Below are 19,635 nucleotides of genomic sequence, written 5' to 3'. Positions count from 1 at the left end.
GTATTTAATTTCAGATATTCAGTGTTCAGTCCTAAAATTTCTATTTGGTTCATCTCCCTGTCTTTCTCTGCTGAGAATTTTGATTATGTACTATGAGTATATTTTTCTTTATCATATGGAGCATAGTTATAAAGCCCAAGTGATATCTGCCTCACATTTAAAAAATTCTGGGTTAACTTGGCATTGAATTTTATTAAGGACAGGTCAAAACATAGGTTTCATAATTTGTATAATTTTGGAGTATTCTCTAGATGGTGAACATTACACTCTGGTGATTCTGGGTTGTGAAATTTCTGTGAAAAATTATATCTATATATTTAGCAGTCTGCTTGGTTGGTTAGACTTAAACCAGAAATCCTGAGTCATTTGAGGTGGGGATAGGGGTGTAGCTCATGTGAAAGTTTAGCTCTTTATGGCTGAGTGTAGTCTGTCTGTGCATGCTTAGTTTGAGTCCCCCAGGGACTTGGGCAGAGTTTACATACAAGTTAGACTTTTATCTTTTCTCTGTGGGTCCCTTCTGGCATTCTCCCCTCCCATTCTAGAAACAATGGTTGCTCTGGGCTCCATCCCTGTGTCTTCAGGTCATAAAGCCAGTGAACTTGCTGTAAGTCCTTACTACCTAGTACTACCCCGGACCCCCCTAATCTATGTCAAAGAACAGGATGTCAACTATGGCACTGGAAATTTGTTCCAAGTTGTGACCTTTCTCCTCAAACCACCTGCTTTCCTTCATTCTCTGAAGCTCTTAGATAGCTGTTCTTCTTTGTTTGTTTTCTATCCAGAGTTCATAGTTATTAGGCATGGTCTACTCAAGCTTCCCACACCCAAGACAGAACGTATCCTAGTCACAGTACATTAAGGAGTCAAGGTCATTCCAGCAGAGGGTTGAGCCATCAAGAAGAGTTGTGTCTTTGGTGCTAATTCATTTTTTTAAAATGCTAATATCATGTATTGTAGCATAACTCTTACCTTATTAGGCCAGGTGATACAAAATATTGAATAGCTGATTTACTTTGAGGCTGGATTTGACTGTTCATTTCTTGAAATGTCTCTTTGGCTTCTTGAATATCACTTAGCATGCTAAGAAGTTGTTATAAGACATTTTCAACTTACAAATTGTTATCTTTCAAAATTTCAGCTCTAAATTTATTTTGGACCTCAGAGTAAGAATTGTCTTTCTTACTTGTTCTTCATCAAAACTGTCATTTCAGCACAATTGATCTTATACATGTTAGCAGAAGAGCAATTCAGTTCAGTGAGTTCTCAAAAGCTGTGATTGAGGGTTGACCCAAGTAATTAGGGAGGGATAGGTGAATTTTGTAGATAGTCTTTTTCTTAGGAACAAAAAATAAGTGATACAGAACTGTACAGCAAAATAAATCATCATAAAACATCCAAGGAAATACTATGTGAGTAAGTAAATTGAACAGTTACATCTCTGTTCCTCTTGCCCTCACTATCTCTATTCTCCTTACTGAAGGCATCTACTATCCTGACTTTAAACTGTAGCTTAGTTTTGCCTTTGGGTGGAAACATAGAGATGAGATTGTACAAGATGTATGCTATTGGGTCTAAAATCTTTCATTCAGTCTTATTTTTTTTTAAAGATTTATTTATTTATGCATACAGAACTGGGGTGCAGGCCAGAGGTGCAGGGGCAGCGAGAGGCTTCACCAGAGACAGAGTGGGGAGCAGAACAGGCAGATGGATGAAGTACACTGCTGAGGGGAGCAGCGGGCTGGTCAGGAGAGGTCTGCCACACCATGTGGTCTCCTCTGGGGGAGGCAGGAATCGAACTCATGCGGAAGTGGCCTTAGCTTGCCAGTACTGTGCTTTAACCCGCTGCGCCACCAGGGAGGGCCATTCAGTCTTATTTTTACATGATGCATCATTTAGTTTAACAATAGTTTCTTCTTTCCATTGTTGTGTAGTAGTTGAATATCTTGAGATTTATTTGTCTACTGTTGATGGACACTTGAGGGGGTGGTTTTCTGCTTATGGTTTTTACTGATAATTCTATGATGAATTCTTTAGCATGTCTTTTGATATTCATAGATACTTACTTCTTTTTGTTTCGTTTATACCTACTCTGGATTTAGTTATTTGTGCATAGTTGTATCTCACTGAGGTTTTTATTTGCATTTCCATAGTGACTGAAAAGATGGGGTGAACTTTCTTGTATTTATTGAGCCATTTATTAGTGTCTCTGTACAGTGCTTTTCAAATGTACTTTTCTGATTTCTCCTTTTATTTCAGACATTTGTGAGTTTATTATATAATTGAATTATATGTGACCACAACTGTTGTGCATGTTTCTTCCTTTCTGAGATCCTCTTTCTGTTATTTTACCTTATTTTTATTTATTTATTTATTTATTTATTTATTGCCTTCTTACATTAGAAGCAAATGAATAGAAGTAAAATCAATACTTCTTTTTCTCATTCCTGGTCCTAAGAGGGAAAATTTCAATATTTTATCATTAAATATCATGTTCACTATAATAGATAGTATCACATCAAGGAGATTTTTAAACATATTATTGTTATAAATAACTAGTGTATTTAGTCAGATATATATGCTATATTCATTGAGAGGATCACATAGCTTTTTTCCTCTGCTTTATTACTATGCGAATTTATTTATTTATTTTTATTTTTTTTTTAATTGGAGGTACTGTTTATTGAACTTAACATATGCCAAGCATCGTGTTAAGTAATTTACAGACTTGTTATTTCCTTTAGTTTTTATTAAATTCCTCTGGGACTAAGTGCTATTATTATTTCTGTAGTACATTGGTTTCAGAACAAGTTCTCAGAGAGGTGAGGTAGCTTACCTATTATTATACAACAAGTAAATATCAAACTCAGGTTAGAATTTTCTATGTTCTGTAACTTCAACACCTGTGCTCTTCCCCACTGTGTCTTTGTGCCTGTTCTATGTTCATGAGAAGCTTAGAATTAATGTGGATTGCGAATTTATTTTTTAATATATTTTTTTATATATTATCCTTCATTTTTGTGCAATGTATGCTTTCCCAGTGAATTTCCCACCACCAGTTCACCCATGCACCATCACCATAATTCCTTGTGTTCATTTTGTCTGTTTTTTCAAATATCAAACCAACTTCAGCAGGTTGCAATGCATTAATCATTTATTTATCTGTCTTATGTTTATTTAGTAGACATTTGAGGTTGCTTCCTCTTTGGGGTTATTCCTAATAATTCTACTGTGGAAAATTTTCTCATGTCTTCTAGTACACATGTATACATTCTTCTGTTAATTTTATACCTTGATTTATCTGGTTTAATATTATTACATACATACTCAAGAGAGAACTTTACCTATAACTGACTTTTCTTGTAATGTTTTTGTTAAGTTTTGGCATGAAGGCTATATTGGCTTTATAAAGTATTTCATTTTGTATGGTGTCCATGAGATTGGTGTTACCCTGCAGTGGGGCATCATCATCTAACGCAAGATTACTTTATGGTAGTTGAAGGTCTCATGTAATTTACGCAACACAGTATCAAAAGCAGAAAATAAACACAATGGGATGCAAAAATACAAGGCATCACAGCCTGAGAACAAAGCGCCTTGTGCTCTAGTAGTGGTTTCTGCCATCGTATGGGCTGCCTGCGAGCTGCAACCCTTGGAGAGAGCTGCACCATGAGAGAGAGTCATTTGTCACTAACCCAGGAAAAGGTCAAAATTCAAAATAGGAAATTTGAATACTACTGCATCTGTGTTGCTTTCACACCACTGTAAAGTCAAAAAGTTGTAAGCTGATCTATCTCTTAAGTTGGGGATCATGAGTATTTCAAAGGTGCCTGGGAGAAAGAAGCAGGAAGAGCCCAGGCATGGGAGTTCCATGACCTTTCCAGAGAATGCCCTTATCTGTGGCTGCCTCCCTCCTTCCTGCCCTCTCTTTGCTTTGAATCCCAGAAACAAATAGCCTTGGTGTCTTGTAGTTGAGCTCCATGAAATTCGTTTGTATTTATTTTAACATAGTAAATGAATACTATGCATCTGCTAGACACAGTTTTGCTAGTTCTTAGTAGAGTGAGTATTCTAGACCTTAATCTTATGAAAGGTGTGTGTGTGTGAGAGAGAGTGTGTGTGTGGTTGTCTCAACAGAAGTAACAGCCATAGTGATTAACATAACCTTTATCCCAGTCTATGTAATGGTTACACATGTTGGCAGAAAAGGGGAGGACAGGGAGAATGCTGTGATGTTAACATGGCAGATGTGACTTGGTTGTTGGTCATTTAACTCATTCTTGAGATAATGGGAGGAACATGGATGACTATTTTTAGGTCTACTTGGTGAAGTCATTGTCATTACTACTTTTGAACTATTGATGTGCTTATCCAGAGAACCTATATTGACCTGAGGAAGACCCCATAGAGTAAGGTGAGCCTGCTGCCTAGCTATTTTTTAGCTCTACTAGCATAGCCTAAGTGTTTGGAATGGGAGGGAGCCCTCAGAGTGAGCACTATGTCCATGAAGCTTGTGATGGAGCCAGCAGGCTCATCTAACTGGTGGCGAAGGGTAAGCTTTTTCAGGTTTCTAGCAAGCAAAGATGGTTGTGCAGCTGTCCTGTCATACCCATGGGCTCTGCTTTCAAGGATTTAACCAATCACAGATAGAAAATACATACTGTAGCTATGCCTATGAGGGCTCTGTACAAAATATGAACAGCCTTTTTCTTGTCCTTATTCTCAAAATAAAATAGTTAACAACGACTTGCATAACAATTACAATGCATTAGGTCTTAAAAGTGATCTCTAGATAATTGAATGTATCTGGCAGGAAGTGTGTATGTAATATGCAGCTACATCACCATTTTACATAAAGAACTTGAGTGTCTGCATTTTTTGGTATCCTTGGGGTCCTGGAATGAACCCCCTGTGGTGCAGGGGGTAAAACTGTCATTGTTCATTATCTTTAAAATTGGAAATCATGCTAAAGATACAAATCCTTGGGAACAAATCTCATATAGGAAGGTCAGAAAACTGCTTACTAAATTCTTTTATCCCTTTGACTAATATTTTATTAAGTATACACATAGCAAAAGTTTTCTTTGTGTTGTGACTTACCTCTTACCAAGCTCATTTTCCTTTCAGATATTATCCGATGCAACACAGCCTCTTGAAAGTCAGAATTTTTCTCCTGTGGTGAGAGATGTAAGTCATGAAAAATACTTTCTTTCCATGAGCATTTTTTCCCCACCACTTTTGTCTCTCTTCTCTCCCTTCCCCTTTCACACACACTCTCCCTGCCTCTTTATCTCTGTCACTCTGTCTGTTCTCTATTAGTCATGAGCCCATGTTTTGGGGACTAAAATGTGGATACTAAAGAAATGTCTTGTGTCATATACATTTAGGCAGTGATTACATCCAATGGTATATTGCCTGATAAGTATAAATATATCCAGAAACTCCGAGAGAGCAGGTAAGCATTATTCTTATCTTGGATCTGATGAGTTTTTTTTTAAATGCTTCAATTGTGAGTTCATGATGCTAACTTTATATGGAATGTAAATTTTGAAAATGTCTGTAAATATAGGAAATCCAAACTAAGTGATTAACTGAAACCAGTGTGCATTGTTTCCCTGAATAATGTACATCTCCACTTTGGCTTTCTAATACCCTGTGTAGAATAGTATGTTATCAAAAAAATATCCAAAGGGGTTATCCTTCATTAGCCCATTTTTTATTCTAGCATTTTGAATAATGTCATGCCTCAATTATTTTTTCAAATGAAAATAAGCAGTCTTCCTTTCTGTGGTGCTTATAGGCTGGCTTTTAGTTGAGGGTTTGGCCACTTGTTTAGTAGAATGTTAGGGCAAGTGGGCTTATAGTTAGAAATTAAGAGCAGTAATGAAGAAAGGAAATTGTGAGAAGGCAGTTTTCCCTGGGGATTTTTATAACAAAGACAGTGCTAAAAAAAAAGTGTGGCAAAATCTACAGAGAACACTTGTCTTCGAGAAAGCCACTTAAGGCTGCTGTTTCCTTAACTGTTTTTACTAGTCAAAATTTGAAAATATTGACATTTCTTTGGACTATTCCAGGTCCCTTCAGCTGATTGCTTTTGATTTGTGTTTCTATCTGCTCTATTTTATATTCAGTCAAATTTAACAAAATCACCCATACACTAAATCTCAGAAGAAATCCCGGTGGGAAAATTAAAAACAAACAACCTAATCTTTCTTCTCATTCTACCCTAAAGAAATAAATAGGAGATCTGTCCAGATCTAGTGCTATATATTTTTATACATTTGTTACTTTTTATGTAACATGAAATATTCTGGGATAAGAGAACAAGAATAGATAATTTGTCTTGTTAAAAAAAATGGAAAAAGCAGGTGATTCTAAAACCCTGTCTGATAATTTCGTGTTTGTTTTCCCTGGCTCTCTGTATCCTTTGATTCTTATCATCTGATGATCTCTTATGTTGCTAATTCTAACAAAGTGCTTTGCATGACCAATCATGCTGATATTTTTAGTCTTCATAGCAAGTTTCAAGTAGCAGCAAGTCTTTTGGTTCCAATTGTTAGCATTTTCTGTCCTCCTTCCTGCCTGGAAGATTGTATCAAGATACTGAGAATGAAGAATGCATTTTGCCAGGAACTCTGATTTATCTTACACACTGCCCTATTTTCATGTTCACTTAAGCAAAGGGATTATTAACCTGGATCTTGGAGTTTGGGATTAGTGATGGGGTAGACAGTATTAGAATCTAGAAGTGAGTTTTTTTAAATGCATTTTGGGCATTTAATATTTGGACAGCAAAATACTATATTTGGATCTCAACATATAATATGATATGACATGCTATAATATCAGATAAACAACACCATAGACATTATTTGAAAGAAAATGTATAGATAAACAATAGTGGTTCTTTCTAGAAAGTGAAATGAGAGAGTATTAATTCATCAGTAATATGGGCATAAAGAGAGGCAAGAACATTTTATATTTACTTTTTGTTTTAATTGAATTTATATTTACTTTTAATTGTATTTATTTATAATTAATGAAAAGGTTAAAGTTAAAAAGAATTGGCCGGCCTACAGATTCCCACAGTTGAGCTTGCTGCTTAAGTCCCTGGTACCAGACCACGCCATGATTTTACTCTAATAGCTGGGGAATTAATTCAAAATATTTTTTGATGCATATCACCCATATTTAAGGCAAAACACTGAATATTATTGATAAGTTTATAAAGACAGTCAAGACATAGTCACTGTGCATGTCATAGTTGGGAGTAAAGACAAAGAGCTTTAGGTTAAGAAGGCACAAATTTTAACAGAATGAACTGTCCAGGAATTAAAATTCTACCTAGTTCTAGTCTTAAGCTTTGTTCACACTTTGACCCATGACATTTCTGCCGTGGTTTCAGCTGTTATGTTTTCAACTCTTGTTAAGCGACCCTAAAGATAAATGACAAAACAATGGCTTGTATGGGTGGGAATCATCTTGTCTCAGATTGTTGTGAGGAGTAAATGAGGTTTCAGTGGAAAACCACAGTAGGAATTTTGAGTCACAGCCCCTGGAAGGAGAAAGTAGGAGACCAAGCCACTCATTTTGAGTAGGCCAGGCTTTGAGTGTTCTGGCTCTGGCATCGGCTGGTGGTGCTGGGAATTTGTGAGAGTCTGGACAAACCCTTTAGAGACAGCATGGTCAGTTAATTTTACAAAATCTAAAATGTTGCCTTTAGGAAACTCCTGTTGAAGTTTCTTACTGTAAGAGATAATAACCTTTAAAAATGATTGCATAATAGTCTAAGTTTTGGTTTGGTTTGGGAACAGCAAGATCCTGTTATCTCATAATTTTGGGGTTAATTTATTTCTCACCGCCCCCTTTTTCAATAGGGAACATCCTCAGTCATTGTCAATGGGCACCAAGAAAAAGGTCTTGGTCCTTGGAACTGGTTATGTCTCTGAGCCTGTGTTGGAATACCTGTCGAGAGATAAGAACATAGAAATAACAGTTGGTAAGTAAGTTCTGATTTTGAAGAAGAAAAGCATTTTACTGTAGTTTTATATGACTATTGCTTCTCTAAATAATTTTTTTTTAAGATTTATTTATTTGTGCATACAGAACTGGGGTACAGGCCAGAGGCTCAGAGGCGGTGAGAGGCTTCACCAGAGACAGATTGGGGAGCAGAATAGGCAGATCAACGAAGTACACTGCTGAGGGTATCAGCGGGCGGGTCACGAGAGGTCTGCCACACCATGTGGTCACCTCCAGGGCAGGTGGGAATCGAACTCATGTAGAAGTGGCTTCAGCTTCTTAGTGCTGTGCTTTAACCCGCTGCGCCACCAGGGAGGGCCTGAAAAATCATTTTTGATGTTAAAATGTGTTTGACTCTGACGCATGAGAGGAAATCTAAACACTGGGCTTTCAATTTCTTGATAGGGTCTGACATGAGGAGTCAAATTGAGCAGTTAGGCAAGAAATATAACATCCATCCTGTTAGCATGGAGATTGGTAAAGAAGAACAGAAGTTGGGCTCTTTGGTGGCAAAGCAGGATCTTGTCATCAGGTTAGTATCCACGCAGAGTAGATAGCCATATAATTTGTAGTTATTTCTCATTCCTCACTTCTTTCCCCCTTTTCTCTCTTGAAATAAAATTTTGAACTGAAATTTTCCAACTATTTTGTTCACTGACATAAGTGGTTACCATGTTTTATAATAATTCTTTTTGAAGAAAAAAAATTACTGAACAAATCAAGAACTTTTATATTAATGCTGGCAAAATATGTACACAATTCTATTCCACGTGATAATAGATCTAAGCAATATTCCAGTATATTAATCTGAGGAAGAATAAGTATGTGAAAGATGGTATTCTCACATATTGAATTTTATACTTTGGATGATATAGTGTAATTATGCCTATAGAGTTGTCTTTATATTTTCATTGGTTATGTAAATTGTTTTACCAATTTACAAACAGACAATAAGTAATAATTATTATTGTGTAATCAATAGGAGGCTTTCCTTTTCCTTGGCTGTAATATGAAAATACTCAATTATATTGGCATTTATAGAAACTGATTGCTTGTGAATGTATAGTGCCAGCACTAAATTAAAATATAAAAGTCAGATTTTTAGAAAACTCAATCAAAGTTGAATTTTGAGGACAACTTCAACTTTTGTTCATCATGTGGGCCTTTCTCCATTTTGACAACCGCTCACTAATCAATACCGGTAAAGCCTGGCTCCTTTGCACTCTTGAATGTAAAACACAGGCTATTTTGATTTAGTTTAACCCCTGCCTGATAGCCATTTGGGAGATAAAGAAGTTAAAGGACAGTAATCTTATCTTCCAATAGGGGACCCCAGACCAAAAAAAAAAAAAAAAATCATACATACATAAGGCTGAGTAGAATAAATTCCATTAAAAGTTAAAAAGCAGTAGCTAGAACCATGCAGAAGAAAGAGTTCTGGCTTTGGGGGAATATGGGAAAGATTCTCTGTGGAGATATCTACCTTTTCAGATACTTTTATTTTTATTTTGATTTATTAATTTATTTATACAAGAACTGGGGCACAGGCCAAAGATGGGGGTGGGGGTGAGAGGATTCAGCATAGACAGAGTGGGGAGCAGAACAAGTGAACTGACTGAAATACACTGCTGAAGGGAGCAGGTGGGTCAGTAGAGGTCTGCTGCACCATATGGGTCACCTCCCTGTCAGGGATCGAACTCATGCTGCAGTGGCTGTGGATAGCTTCATAGTGCTGTGCTTGAACCATTTCCCCACCAAGGAGGGCTCCTCACACACTTCTTAAAGGAGGGTATGACCTGGATGAGGCACATAGATAGCAGGTAGAATTAGGATAAAAATTCAGAGCTGGAAATGTAAAATCTGTGAGTCTGAAATTATAGTGGCTTCTTTTGTTCTCATATATGGCTTATGAAAGAGATTGAGGAAGGAAAAGAAAAGGTTAGGTGAAGGGGGAGAGCTTTCAATGTGGTAACAGAGTGACTTTTACTCTGGCAGGAGTCCTTGTGTGAGAATAATATAGTCAGAGTGATGCCTTAGGACCAAGCTTTAGGACCACACAAGGGACATTGGAAAGGTGGATTGGGGGAAAAATATGTCTTATCAGCATCTCCCTCTGTTTTTAAGCTTGTTACCTTATGTACTGCATCCTCTTGTGGCCAAGGCTTGCATCACAAACAAAGTTAACATGGTCACTGCAAGTTACATCACACCAGCGCTGAAAGAATTGGAAAAGAGGTAAGGTTCAACCATCTTCAACAAAATGGCTCCAACACATTATTGCAATCTGATACCTGACTTTTCCTTCCTCCTTCCATCTGCTATAGTGTGCAAGATGCGGGCATCACAGTCATTGGGGAGTTGGGATTGGATCCTGGTCTTGATCACATGTTGGCAATGGAAACAATAGACAAAGCCAAAGAGGCCGGCGCCACGGTGAGCCCAATTTGCACCCAAAGGTCCATGGAAGACAATAGTAAAAGATCCAGGTCTTGTGTGTAGAAGTAATGTTTCTACAATAAACATACTCTAGTTCATTCTTTGACTAGAAACTTCAAGTGAAATAGCTGTGTGGTAAAAATGTGTCCGAATGTTAGCAATTGATTTTTATAGAAATAGATACTACTGCCATTTTTTGACTTCATGAAATATTTTAGGCTGTCTTGGAGATTATATAATAAGATTTGACTTTTACAAATGGGAAAAATTCTCTGGAATATAATCAGCCTATTTGATATGGGACTTCAGTTTACACAGAGGCGCTATTGGATATGAAAGTGTGATAAGGCAGGTAAAATAATATGTGTGTGTGTGTTGTAACATATGTGTGTGTTGTAAAATAGCAAGCAATATATTTAGATACATAATATATATCACTTGAATATAAGTCAGGCAGAATTAAACTAATAGTTGGATTTTTCACAGAACAAAGTGTCGGTGTATGTGTATGTGTAGATGGATATCTGACTGAAACAGAAGATGTTTGACTTTAAGGATGCCAGGAAAATCTGGGGCAGGTTTACCTGCTCCATGTCATTGTGCTCTATTAACTAGATACAACATTCCTCCTAACTGATCATTCATTCTCCCTTATTTATTCTCTAATTACAGATTGAATCTTATATTTCCTACTGTGGTGGACTTCCAGCCCCTGAACATTCAGACAACCCTTTGAGATACAAATTTAGCTGGAGCCCTGTGGGAGTGCTGATGAACATCATGCAGTCGGCCACCTACCTGCTTAATGGAAAGGTGAAGGAATATACACACCTGCAGGACCTAAGAAAGAGCAAACTCTTTCTACTCTCATGGCCATTTGCTGATGGACATGCTGCTTCTTCCTCTGTCTCCTGCTTTGGCATTTCCTGGGGTATTTCTCCAGGTCCATTTAGTGTGGTCTCTGTGTTCCCAACGAAGCCCATGTTCCTCTCTCCTTTTCACCTTCCTGCAAGTTGCTTCCACATTGGGAAATCTCAGCCTGTCTGCCATTGGAAAGACCCATCTTGCGATTACTCCAACATGTAAGACGTGGCTGAGTGCCTCCTCTGTGCTAGAGCTGTGTGTGTTCACGCTGAATGAAATCCCTGGAATGGGGGTGGCTCTGGAGTGGGGAGTTGGCAGGTCAGGGGAAGACACTGACATTTCTCAGCTGCTGTAACCAGAATTTAAGAGAGCCCCTGCACAACGAGGAAACCCACTCAAGGAGAATGTCTGTGGCCATTCTGCTGAGATTCCAACCCAGAGACTTTTTCTTTCCACTTTTACCAGCTCTCCTGTGGCAGAAAAGACTGGCTGACACTGGAATAATGAAAATTTATTTCGATGTTTCAGCCTAAGCTAACATGACACAGAAATATAGAGGAGAGGACAATCAATTTGAACATAGAGAGGAGGTGGGAGGTAGGGGAGATGAGAATGAGCAGGGAAGAGAAGATCTGCTTGACACTGAAGGATCAGAAGGTGCCGCTTGGGCAGGGATGCTGCCACTCATGTCTGTGGCAGTCAAGCAGTAGCCTGATTTTATTTTGACAGCCACCCAGTCAGGTTTTGGCTGGAGGCACTGCTAACCACAGATAAAGCGTAGCAAGCTGCACAGTGGGCTTCCAAACCACATCTGTCTGCCTTCAGAGTTTATGCTCTTATCCATCAGGATACTCACACTGAGGAGTACATGTGACAAGGCCGAGTGTCCCTCTGTCCATGTTACACCCCGGGCACCCTCAACCCACCCCTACAGGGAATAACGAGCTAGGTGACCAGAGGTGCACCCTAGCCAGATCATTCTGGCAACCACATTGTATTATACAGTGTGTCTGTGGGTCTAAATGCATTTCATGTACAAAGGAATAAAGGGAAAGGGTTTCTTTAGAAGCAGGGCGAGCGCGTTTATAAGCTCTCGTCTTCTGTGCCTACTGACAGTGTGTCTTCAGAGTCTCCCCGGTGGTTTAAAAAGCACTGATGTCTGGGCACCATCCCCAGAGATTCTGATTCACCTGGACTTTGGGAGTTAAATATGCCCCCAGTGATTCTTCTTTTTTTACTATGTAATTTATTTTTTTATATATATTTTATATCATTGCTCATTTTTTTTTCAGTGTTTGTTTCCTTTTCTCAGGTGTAGTTCCCATAGAATTCCCACCCCCAGCTCACCCGTGCACCATCACCACAGTCCCTTCTGCTCTTCCCACCCTTGTTTTAACCCCTGCCCCTTTTCCTCCCCTGCAGAATGTCTCAGATTCATAGTTGTCTCTTTGTTTTGTTATGCTTTTAATTATTATTATTTTTTTCCCTAATGCCTTATTTGGTTCCCCTACATTCCTCCTGTAAGTGAAACCATCTAATACATTTCTTTTTCCTTCTGACATTTCACTGAGAATAATGCCTTCTAGCTCCATCCATGTTGCTGTGGATGGCATTCATTTATCTTTTTGATTGCTGAGTAGTATTCCATTGTGTATATATGCCTCATCTTCTTGATCCTGTCATCTACTTTTGGGCAAAAAAATGCCCTCAGTGATTCTTATGTGCCACTAGCTTTGAAAAGAACTGATGCAGTTTCAAGAGGACCACAGCTGCTTAGTGATAGTCAACAATCAGGAAGCTTCATTTGATTCTGGCAACTTCCACTCACATGTTTCAGGATGTGAAATAGGCCTCCAAGTTGTAGTCTGTGGCTGGCATCCCTCATAGTGCTGCCAGAGGCCAAATCATTGTGTAGATCAAGAGGGCATTGTCTCCTGACATGTGACAGAGCCCTAACATTCCAGTCCATTCTCTAGGTCTGTGAGGTTTGAAGGACTGGGCCAGATGCTCACCTTCACATTCTACCAAGACATAGTCTAAGCTCCTAATGCCTCTTTAATCTTTCAGAGCTTTGGGTTCCTTACTGAAGACGGGCATGCCAGTACCAGCCTGGCAGGGTTCTTGCAGTTGGTGTCAGTGAGGTCTAGTCTGCCTGGTGGAGGTTGGTCAGCCTTATCAAAAGTCCCTGGAAAATATGAGCTACAGGAAGAGGTTGGTGGTAGTGAAAGCGTGGGCAACGTGAGAGACTCTTTCAGGCTACAGCTTTTATATTTGTTGAATTAGACATTTCCCTTTAGTCCTAAATGTCCTGTTAAAACAAAGTAAGGAGTGCTGTCCTTGCATCTCACTGCACTGGAGGACGGCCAGAGAAAACATGATGCTTTGCTTTGCTAAAATGATCCTTTTTTAAAGGTCCTGCTCAAGTTTCCTCTTGTGGCTGCAGCTTCTCTGACTACTCTTCTCATTCCTGAATTCCCATATTTCGTATCTCAGAACTTTCTGGACACTGTGTTCTTCCCTCAGTCAGGCAAGTGTGGCGTTCTGTCCTCCAGGGCTGCAGTTAAGCTCCTTAAGCACCTCTTGTATTTGAGCCCTCCACCCCTCTGCCACCGCCACCCCCTCTGTGGGGAAGACCCTAAGTAATCTTCAGAATTGGGGTCCCAGCCACTTATTTGGGTCTGTCAGACTTGAAGACTTTAACTTCCCCAGTAACATGGGCATTATCTTAGAAATTAGGATGTATTGTCATGTTGCTACATTCCAGCTGTGGTTTCTAGCCACCGCTACTGTTCTTTTTAAAATTGTGCATCATTATTCATTTCTCAATTATTTTTCTTACTTGGTTTGCTTTCTTTTTTCAGGTGTAGTCCCCATAGAGTTTCCACCACCACTTCACCTGTGCACCATCACCATAATCACTGCTAGTGTTCTGACTTCCAGTCCTAGCCCATATGCAGCTGATTTCCTTCCATGTTTTTAGAGAGAGCGCGAATGAGAGAGACTTGTCTTTGGGCTGCCCTGTCCATGGGTGGTGGTATACTTTGGTGGCACCAGAGAGTGATCAGGCAGAGCTTTGCCATTTTTCTGTCATCTCTCTCCCATCTACACACGTATTATAAGTATGTACCTGCTTATTTTGCAAACACAGGGAGAGCACACAGACCCTCTATAGGAAATGAGGAGCTGCCACTGCTTCCCTGTGCCAGCAACCAAGCGAAATGCAATTTCTAGGTGTATTGCTGGTGACAACCTGGAATGTGATACCTGGTTGATCAGTAGCCCTCTCACAATTTTGATCTAGAAAGAAACACAATTAAGGAGATAGTCTGGTAGAGGAGAAAGCACAGCGAGGTGGCATCAGACAGCTGGGTTCAGAGTTCCCACTGGGTAGCTCTCTTAGCCTCAGTTTCCATGTCTGAAAAATGGGTTACAGCCATTTGAGTAAAGGTAAGGTGTGCAAGGTACTTGCCCCGTGTTGGACTCTGAGTAAATGATGGCATATTATGTCCTAGGTGGGATGTTTTTCGTTCCTTTAGCCATGAAGCTAATCAGTAACACCATGGACAGGCTGTGTTTGTGTTTCTAGGAATTGAACTGCAGCAGCAATAGGACTGGGAGTAGGGTCGTGGATGTGAGCACTGTTGAGGCAGACGGAGATGCACATTCGCCACGAAACAGATATATCTCGTCTTGTCCTCAACCACGTCACTATTCAATAGTAAACAGGATGGGGCTGGTGAATGAACCCCGTTTCCATCACCAAAAGCCCGAGTAATTTGGTATTAAATGCTAATGATCAACCAGCCATGTTTCAGTCCGTTTGCCAGGTGGCTATCCACCTCTTTAACTGGTCGTTACCATTCTGTTTATATTTCTCTACAAGGATATCATGATAGACTGATCAGCCAGCTAACATATTTATGATGAGTGAAGTGTGGCTATGGTCTTTACTGAATTTTTCTTTAAAAAATGGTCCTGGCCCTAAAGTTTAATGTTTGCCATCTTACTAGATTTTTTGAAACTTCAAATCCCAGCAGTAGAAATGTGCTTTATAGTAACGATTCAAAAAAAAGAAAAATGTTTACTGCGCCATCCAGAATGTTTGCATAAGGAAGTTAAAGGGAAAGTCTTGCTCCTTGCTTCTGGAATTTTCAGTCATGCTTATTCTCTGCAAATTGAGCCTTGAACAGGAGAGGCTCTCCCAGGTGTGACTGTGCTGCGTGCATCATTCTTCTTTGGGGGGCTCTAGCGACATGATGTACGTGTCTGTCTGTCTGCTCTCATACCAAGGTGTGTGCCCACCTAGCCACAGGTAAACCCTGGTAATCATTCAGTTTGGGCCAAGACACCACTGGACAAACTCCTGCAAATCCTGCCACATCGGCAGCACTCTCGTGCTTATTATATACAGAAGCCAGATGCACATGATGGAATATTCCCGAACATGAGATGAAATCCTGTTGTTTGCAACAACATGGAGGGAGTTAGAGGCAATTCTGCTAGTGAAGTAAGCCCACAGAGAAAGGCAAACACCATGATTTGGTGCATGGTATAGAGAGAAAATGAACTTATGAACTAAACAAAGCAAAAGTAAACCTTTGGACTGTAAGACCAATTCGTGGTGACTGGAAGAGGAGAGGGATAAGGGAGGTGGGTAAATTTGGATGAAAGGGTTAATGATGTGAGCAAACTAGAGATGGGTGATTAGTGGTGACCGAGTGTATAAGATACACGTGTTGGGACTCAGCGATACCTCTGAAGCTGAGTGTTACAATGCAAGGTTGCTTCAACTTTAAAACAATAATGGAAACAAAACAGCAAAAAAAATTATTCTCTGAGTCAGATTTTAATGCTTGGGAAAATAGTGGCTTTGTGATTTCATTGGTTTTTTTTTTTTTTCTTCCAGATCATTTATTGCTTTCCTTCTAGCTTTGATTTATTTATTGCGCAAATGATGCAGGTAAGCTCAAAAGGGGAACCAGTTTTCCCTGAGATGTCTTTTGCCTTTTCCCCAGGTTGTGAACGCTGCAGGAGGCATCGCCTTTCTAGACGCCGTCACGCCCATGGATTATTTCCCAGGGTTAAATTTGGAAGGCTATCCTAACAGAGACAGCACAAAATATGCCGACATTTATGGCATTCAGTCTGCTCACACTTTGTTGAGGGGGACATTGAGATATAAGGTGAGCTACTGTTCTTTGATGAAGGCTGTTGTCCATTCAGATGTAAGTGATGTGTACACTTCATTTTTCTTAGTCATCATACTAATTCATATGACAAGCCAGGTTGGCGCTGTTTCCTCAAGGCTTCTTTGGCTGAATGTTTTGGGAGATTCAGGTCAAAATGACTTGCACCAAGAAGGAAATGTTTGATTCATGAGGAGTAGGATGCAGGTGTGGGATAGCATTGGCGTAGTACAATTTGGGGTCAGGTGAACCACTGGGACTTGGTTTCTATTCACCTTTCAGCTCTTCCTTCATGTATTGGCTGTGCTGCCAGGCTCCTCTGGAAGGCACGGTGGAGGCGGCAGCAGCCTCAGATGAGAATGCAGAAATCTTACTTTCTTGTAGTTACATTCCCTAGACCTGAAGTTGCAGCAAATCTGATATGTTTGATCAGCATGGGGGGTGAGGGGGGTATTCCAAGAGTATAAGAACCCATGTCCACTACACATATGTTAGCCAGAGTACAGCAGCAAGGATGCCAGATCTAGACAATCCCTGCACTGGTGTGCTTGACTGTTGTAACAAATTGCTGCAAACTGGGTGGTTTACAAAACAGAGTTGTCCTCTCATCATTCAGAAGGTTGGAAATCTGAAATCAAAGTGAGGGCAAGAATGGTATCTTCTTGGAAACGGAGGGAGAACTGTCCACCCACACCTCTCTCAATTCTAGTTGTCACTGAACATTATTAGCGTTTTTTTTTTTAAAGATTTATTTATTTGTGCATACAGAACTGGGGTACAGGCCAGAGGCTCAGGGACGGCGAGAGGCTTCACCAGAGACAGAGCGGGGAGCAGACCAGGCAGATAGATGAAGTACACTGCTGAGGGGTGAGAGGGCGGGTCAGGAGAGGTCTGCCACGCCATGCGGTCACCTCCAGGGCAGGTAGGAATCGAACTCATGCAGAAGTGGCTTTAGCTTCTTAGTGCTGTGTTTTTTTTTTTTTTTTAAAGATTTATTTATTTGTGCATACAGAACTGGGGTACAGACCAGAGGCTCAGGGGCGGCGAGAGGCTTCACCAGAGACAGAGTGGGGAACAGAACAGACAGATCCACGAAGTACACTGCTGAGGGGAGCAGCGGGCGGGTCAGGAGAGGTCTGCCACGCCATGTGGTCACCTCCGGGGCAGGCGGGAATCGAACTCATGCGGAAGCGGCTTTAGATTCTCAGGGCTGTGCTTTAACCCGCTGCGCCACCAGGGAGGGCCTCTTAGCGTTCTGTAATCTGGCAGTACATCCCCTCAGTCTCTGCCACCACTGGACTGTCTCCTTCCTTAGTGTGTCTGTCTAAGTCCTGTCCTCTTGTGAGGACAGTCATTGAACTCAGGATCCTCCCTAAATGGGGCTGATTTTGTAGTGAGATCCACAATTGACTTTATCTGCAAAGATCAAAATAAGGGTCTGAGGTTGTGGGTAGCTGTGAATTTGAGGGGGGCATTATTCAGCCCACCCCAGTCAGCATGCTTGAAACACAAACATTTCTAAAAAGCAACGATGAATGCAGCTCTCTCTGCTCTGAGATTTCCTGGCGAGGGTCAGCGAGGATGTCTGTCCTGGTGTATTAGCTGAGATTCACCAGTGATCTAGTGATGATTTTCTAGAGGATGGATAACACGTGGGTTCGCCAGTTCTTCCACCAACTTTCCTGGCTCCTACTTTTTCATTGTCTTCTACCTCTTCCTGGAACTTTTCCCCTAGACAAGAGACACAGTGCTGGGTCTTAGGGAGCAGTAACATTTCATAGCTGAGGAAGGATGGTTACTGTTCCAGGTGTCCAAGCAGCCTGCAGAGGCCTGGTCTTCTGAAAGCAAAGCATGGTCAGGGATCCCTGAATGTGGAGGTGGTAACAAGGGGGTCAAGCTGGAGGAGTGTGTTAGGGTAACTGATATGACATGCCCAGGACTCAGGCTTTTCTTGTAGATAATGAAGACACATGAGGAATTTTTGTTATCAGTGAGATGCAATGATATTCCAGAAAAATCCCTGATTTTGAATTATTTTCCTGTTTCCCAGATGCCTCAGAAAAGTGGTCTAAACTGGTGGGATGTATTATCTGCTTTTGGGGACTGTTCTGATATGGCCTCTCACTCTATGTAGTTTTCTGTTGAGCTGAAAGCATATCACACATCAGGGAATTTTTGCTCTGAAGCTGCCAGAAAATACCACTCACACGTTACCCTGAAACAGAAGTACAGAGGCAAGTTTTGCGAGTTCTCCTATATAAGATAGTGGGATAGAAGCACTGTTGAATTAGGTTTGAACCTCAAGGTGGTGGTCAACCACCATAGCAATGTTTTTTTTTTCAGTTTGTCTTCTCAAGTAATGATGAAGTAAACTCACTTCAAAAAGCTTTTTCTTTTCCTTTGAAGAGAGAAATTTTACAAACTGTTTCATAATTTCTGTTACAGGGATACGCCAAAGCTTTGAATGGATTTATAAAACTGGGCCTTATTAACAGAGATCCCTATCCTGCCCTTCAACCTGAGGCCAAGCCTCTTACCTGGGTGAGTGACTCTGGAATTGCATGTTATTTGCTGCTCTTCAGAAATACCTTTTGGAGTGGCTAGGTTTGAAATTTGGTTTGCATCAGCAAAAGAATCCATTCTGTCGCTTTTGTGCAGAAAAAGTCTAAACCAAAAGTCCCTTTTCCTTTACTTATTCTGCCCCCTGGCCAGTTTCCTCCAGTAGCCTTACCACTAGATGGCCTCCTTGGCCTGGAAGACAAGGACTTGCTTTTCATCCAGCCCTGGGCAGTGGCGGGAGACAGGCCTGGGCCTCCTGAAAGTAATAAGGAATTCACCTTTTGCTAGTTGGTCTTGCAATGGAGATGAATCCTTTTACTCCTGTAGAAATGCCAGGAAGTTTTTACAAGGAGACAAGGATTGATATTGTGAACTCCAGTATTTTCCCAAATAGATGTTATAATCTTGCTTGCCAGATACTTTTTTTTTTTAAGATTTATTTATTTGTGCATACAGAACTGGAGTACAGGCCAGAGGCTAGGGGTGGTGAGAGGCTTCACCAGAGACAGAGTGGGGAGCAGAACAGGCAGATCAACGAAGTACACTGCTGAGGGGAGCAGCGGGCGGGTCAGGA

The 19,635-nt window shown here is 40.5% G+C and overlaps 1 protein-coding gene across 1 annotated transcript in view; it reads left to right on the top strand.

The window, feature by feature from the left end:
• Window positions 1-19,635, top strand: part of AASS (aminoadipate-semialdehyde synthase) — a 41,940-nt gene that overhangs the window by 16,673 nt on the left and 5,632 nt on the right. The window contains exons 11-19 of the mRNA XM_004676981.2: window positions 5,125-5,184; window positions 5,385-5,452; window positions 7,875-7,996; window positions 8,422-8,548; window positions 10,141-10,251; window positions 10,341-10,449; window positions 11,125-11,265; window positions 16,332-16,499; window positions 18,948-19,043. Coding sequence (XP_004677038.1) covers window positions 5,125-5,184; window positions 5,385-5,452; window positions 7,875-7,996; window positions 8,422-8,548; window positions 10,141-10,251; window positions 10,341-10,449; window positions 11,125-11,265; window positions 16,332-16,499; window positions 18,948-19,043 — 1,002 coding nt within the window. The remainder of the gene's footprint in view (window positions 1-5,124; window positions 5,185-5,384; window positions 5,453-7,874; window positions 7,997-8,421; window positions 8,549-10,140; window positions 10,252-10,340; window positions 10,450-11,124; window positions 11,266-16,331; window positions 16,500-18,947; window positions 19,044-19,635) is intronic.

Source organism: Condylura cristata, unplaced genomic scaffold (assembly GCF_000260355.1).
Source record: "Condylura cristata isolate star-nosed mole 26May11 unplaced genomic scaffold, ConCri1.0 scaffold00005, whole genome shotgun sequence".
Taxonomy (NCBI): Eukaryota; Metazoa; Chordata; class Mammalia; order Eulipotyphla; family Talpidae; genus Condylura; species Condylura cristata.
The sequence above is the reverse complement of the archived record's forward strand: the minus strand, read 5'-3'. Positions and strand labels throughout refer to the sequence as shown.